Consider the following 4,805-nt stretch of genomic DNA (forward strand, 5'->3'; position numbering starts at 1 on the left):
GTGGGCAAGACAACACTTGCTAAAATTGTTTACAACGATAAGAAGGTGAAAGATCATTTTGACTTGAAAGCTTGGTTTTGTGTTTCGGAGGCATATGATTCTTTCAGAATAACAAAAGGATTACTTCAAGAAATTGGATCATTCGACTTAAAGGATGACAACAATCTGAATCAGCTACAGGTAAAATTGAAGGAAAGCCTAAAGGGAAAAAGATTTCTTGTTGTCCTTGATGACTTGTGGAATGATGACTCTGATGAGTGGGATGACTTGAAAAATCTTTTTGTACAAGGAGCTATGGGAAGTAAGATCCTTGTGACGACACGTAAGGAGGATGTTGCCTTGATGATGGGTAATGGGGCAATCAATGTGGAGACTCTGTCTGATGAAGTCTCTTGGGATCTATTCAAACAGCATTCATTAAAAAACAGGGATCCGGAGGAACATCCAGAACTTGAAGAGGTTGGAAAGCAAATTGCAGACAAGTGCAAAGGATTGCCTTTAGCTCTAAAGGCACTTGCTGGTATTTTATGCCGCAAATCAGAGGTGTACGAGTGGAAAAACGTCTTAAGAAGTGAAATATGGGAGCTTCCAAGGCGTAAGAATGGTATATTACCAGAGTTGATGTTGAGCTACAATGATCTTCCTGCACATTTGAAACGATGTTTTGCTTTTTGTGCAATATATCCCAAAGATTATCAATTTTGCAAAGAGCAAGTTATTCACCTGTGGATTGCTAATGGTCTGGTACAACAGTTGCATTCTGGTAACCAATACTTTAATGAGTTGAGATCAAGATCATTGTTCGAAAGGGTCCCAGAGTCTTCTGAAAGATACGGTGGGAAATTCTTAATGCATGATCTTGTCAATGATTTGGCCCAAATTGCATCTTCAAAACTTTGTGTCAGGTTGGAAGAGTGCCAAGGATCTCATATATTGGAACAAAGTCGGCACACGTCGTATTCAATGGGCAGAGATGGTGACTTTGAGAAATTGAAACCGCTCTCTAAGTCAGAGCAGCTGAGGACATTGCTTCCAATCTCTATCCAGTTCCTTTACCGCCCTAAACTAAGCAAGAGGGTGCTGCATAACATATTGCCAAGACTAACTTACTTAAGGGCATTATCATTGTCATGTTATGCGATTGTGGAGCTTCCAAAAGATTTGTTTATCAAATTTAAGCTCCTGAGATTTTTGGACCTTTCTCGGACAGAGATTACAAAATTGCCCGATTCTATCTGTGCGTTGTATAACTTGGAGACACTTCTCCTGTCATCTTGTGATGATCTTGAGGAGCTACCGCTGCAGATGGAGAAGTTGATCAACTTGCGGCACCTTGACATCAGCAACACTTCTCGCTTGAAGATGCCGCTACATCTGAGCAAGTTGAAAAGCCTCCAAGTGCTAGTGGGAGCCAAGTTTCTACTAGGTGGCCCCTGTGGTTGGAGAATGGAAGATTTGGGTGAAGCACATTACATGTATGGATCTCTATCAATTTTAGAATTGCAAAATGTGGTTGATAGAAGGGAAGCTCAGAAGGCGAAGATGAGGGATAAGAAGAAGAATCATGTTGAGAAGTTATCGTTGGAGTGGAGTGGAAGTGATGCGGACAATTCACAAACCGAAAGAGACATACTTGATGAGCTACGTCCACACACAAAAATAAAAGAAGTCGAAATCTCCGGATATAGAGGGACACGATTTCCAAATTGGCTAGCTGATGATTCGTTTCTTAAGCTGCTAGTACAATTGTCTCTTAGCAACTGCAAGGACTGTTTTTCCTTGCCAGCGCTAGGACAACTTCCTTGTTTGAAATTCCTTTCCATTAGAAAGATGCATCGAATAACAGAGGTGACGGAAGAATTCTATGGTAGTCCGTCCTCTGAAAAGCCTTTTAACTCTCTTGAGAAGCTTGAATTTGCAGAGATGCCTGAGTGGAAGCAGTGGCACGTACTAGGGAACGGAGAGTTTCCTGCACTTCGGGACCTTTCAATTGAAGATTGCCCCAAGTTGGTTGGAAATTTCCTCAAGAATCTTTGTTCTCTGACGAAATTGAGAATCTCAATATGTCCTGAACTCAATTTGGAGACACCCATCCAACTTTCAAGTCTAAAATGGTTTGAAGTTTCTGGTTCTTCTAAGGCTGGATTTATTTTTGATGAAGCTGAACTGTTCACCTTAAATATTTTGAATTGCAACTCTCTTACCTCCTTGCCTACTAGCACTCTGCCGAGTACGTTGAAGACAATATGGATATGTCGTTGCCGGAAATTGAAATTGGAGGCACCAGATAGTAGTAGGATGATTTCTGACATGTTTCTGGAGGAATTGAGACTGGAGGAATGTGATTCTATATCATCACCTGAGTTGGTCCCAAGAGCACGCACTTTGACTGTGAAGAGGTGCCAAAACCTTACTAGGTTTTTGATTCCTAATGGGACTGAAAGACTCGATATTTGGGGTTGTGAGAATCTTGAAATATTTTCGGTGGTATGTGGGACCCAGATGACGTTTTTGAATATCCACTCTTGCGCAAAGCTGAAGCGGCTGCCAGAATGTATGCAGGAACTCCTTCCATCTCTTAAGGAACTGCATCTGGGGAATTGTCCAGAAATAGAGTCCTTTCCTGATGGAGGATTGCCCTTCAATTTACAACTCCTCGTGATCAACTATTGCGAGAAACTGGTGAACGGTCGAAAGGAGTGGCGTCTACATAGACTCCATTCTCTCAGAGAGTTGTTCATCAACCACGATGGCAGTGACGAAGAGATTGTTGGTGGTGAGAATTGGGAGTTGCCTTGCTCTATTCAAAGGCTTGTCATAGTCAATCTGAAAACATTAAGCAGCCAACTTCTCAAAAGCCTCACCTCTCTTGAATCTCTAGATATTCGTAAATTACCTCAAATTCAGTCACTGCTGGAACAAGGGCTTCCCTCCTCTTTTTCTAAGCTATATTTATACAGCCATGATGAGCTCCATTCACTACAAGGTCTTCAGCACCTCAATTCGGTTCAAAGTCTATTGATCTGGAATTGCCCTAATCTCCAATCTCTTGCAGAATCAGCGCTGCCCTCCTCCCTCTCTAAGTTGACCATCAGGGATTGCCCTAATCTCCAATCCCTTCCCAAATCAGCATTTCCCTCCTTCCTCTCTGAGCTGACCATTGAGAATTGCCCTAATCTCCAATCCCTTCCAGTAAAAGGGATGCCCTCTTCCCTCTCTATACTATCTATTTACAAATGCCCATTTCTCGAACCACTCCTAGAATTTGACAAGGGGGAGTACTGGCCAGAAATTGCTCATATTCCTAAAATATATATTGGTCGCACTATGTTTGACTGTGAATGCCTGTGATGGTTATAAAAACGAAGCTCCCACAGATGTAAATTTTTCTCTTTCCTCAGTAGCTTTTTAGTTTTGCTTATTACTTCCCATTGCTTGTTTGTTAATTATTTTCCCTTGTTAAGCTATTGGGTGAAGTTTTGGATAAAGTTTAGGGTTTGGAAAACATATTTCATTTTTTTTTTTCCAAAAATATCATTAAATATAAGCTTATAAGCTTTAACCACTACTAACTTGACAAGAATTAAACAATTGGAACAATTATAGTTGGGAGGAATAATTGGTGGAGTTTTTTAAGAAAATATAGAAGTTCTAGGTAAATTCTAAGTTTTTGAAGTACCCCAAAACTATAGTTTCGCCCAAAAAATATTATTTTTTTCGTCCAAAGATGAAGATCGTGCTACTGAAAACACGACTTACTGTCTAGAAAACGTGACAGTTACCTTTGAAAACTTCTCCTTGCTTGTCTATTAAGTTTTTTTTTTTTTATTCAGTTTGTTGATCCATTTATTATTGCAGGAGTTCAATCAATTTGCAGAACCACTAAGAAATGCACAAATGCTTGAAGAATGAAATCTCTATTTCACAATCAGGTAGTATGTTTTGCCTATTCCTTGTTATGAAGCTTGGAAAGCAAAGATTTTGAAGGAAAATTTTCATACTAAGTTCTTTTTCATTCTAAGTGCTTTGTTTGTTGTGCTTTAATGTCTAGATAACTTGACAGTTGGTTGTCATTGTAGGAGTTGTTCAACCTCTGATCTGCATATATATCATTTTTGTAATCTCCAATAGCTTCCAGAATCATCAGATTGTCCTCTTCCATGTCTGAACTATATATTTCCAACAGCCTGTCACTTGAACCACGTCTAGAATTGTGAGAAAGGGGGTTTTTTGTCATAAATTGCTTATAGCTCCTACATTGAGATTGATCGGGAATACCTGTACTGTTTAAAACGAGTGCTGCACTGATAAATGTAAGTATTTTTTTTTTTTGGGGTAGCTTTTTATTTTTTATTACTTCTCTTTGCTTGTTTGTTAATTCTTTTCCTTAGTTAAATCTTGGTGAGCAGCGTGTAGCATCTATTGTCACTGTGAAGCTGAGGAAGCATCTTGAGATCAGCATGATAAATGACAAAGAAGGTAACATGTTGCAACTACAGAAATTTTTATACATCCTGAGAAAAAAGACCTAATTTAGGTAGGAAACAGTAGTAATAATTTTATCTAGGAAAGTTCATAGCAAAATATAATACTAACAAATTAGAAGCCTTTTTATCATTCACAATATGTTGATATGTCATCCACGGATGTATAAGTTGTTATTCTTCCTTCTAAGGGTACAAGAATCTGTATACTAGAAACAACCACTTCAAGTAGTTCAAGTTTAAGAACAAGAACACAATGAAGTACAAAAAATACCCTCAACCCAAGATCAAAGTGATCTTATAAGAGGTGTATTTTATTTT

At 38.9% G+C, this 4,805-nt stretch overlaps 1 protein-coding gene across 1 annotated transcript; it reads left to right on the forward strand.

Annotated features, from left to right (window-relative positions):
* Nucleotides 1-4,468, forward strand: LOC107854789 (putative disease resistance RPP13-like protein 1; the record flags this gene model as incomplete). Its single annotated transcript, XM_047399996.1, is given in 4 exon segments — nucleotides 1-3,379; nucleotides 3,859-3,932; nucleotides 4,080-4,313; nucleotides 4,410-4,468. A coding segment is annotated over 1 exon segment (3,351 nt), but the record flags the coding sequence as incomplete, so codon positions are not given.
* Between the last annotated feature and the right edge of the window lie 337 nt (nucleotides 4,469-4,805).

The sequence above is a fragment of the Capsicum annuum genome, chromosome 11, assembly GCF_002878395.1.
Source record: "Capsicum annuum cultivar UCD-10X-F1 chromosome 11, UCD10Xv1.1, whole genome shotgun sequence".
NCBI lineage: Eukaryota > Viridiplantae > Streptophyta > Magnoliopsida > Solanales > Solanaceae > Capsicum > Capsicum annuum.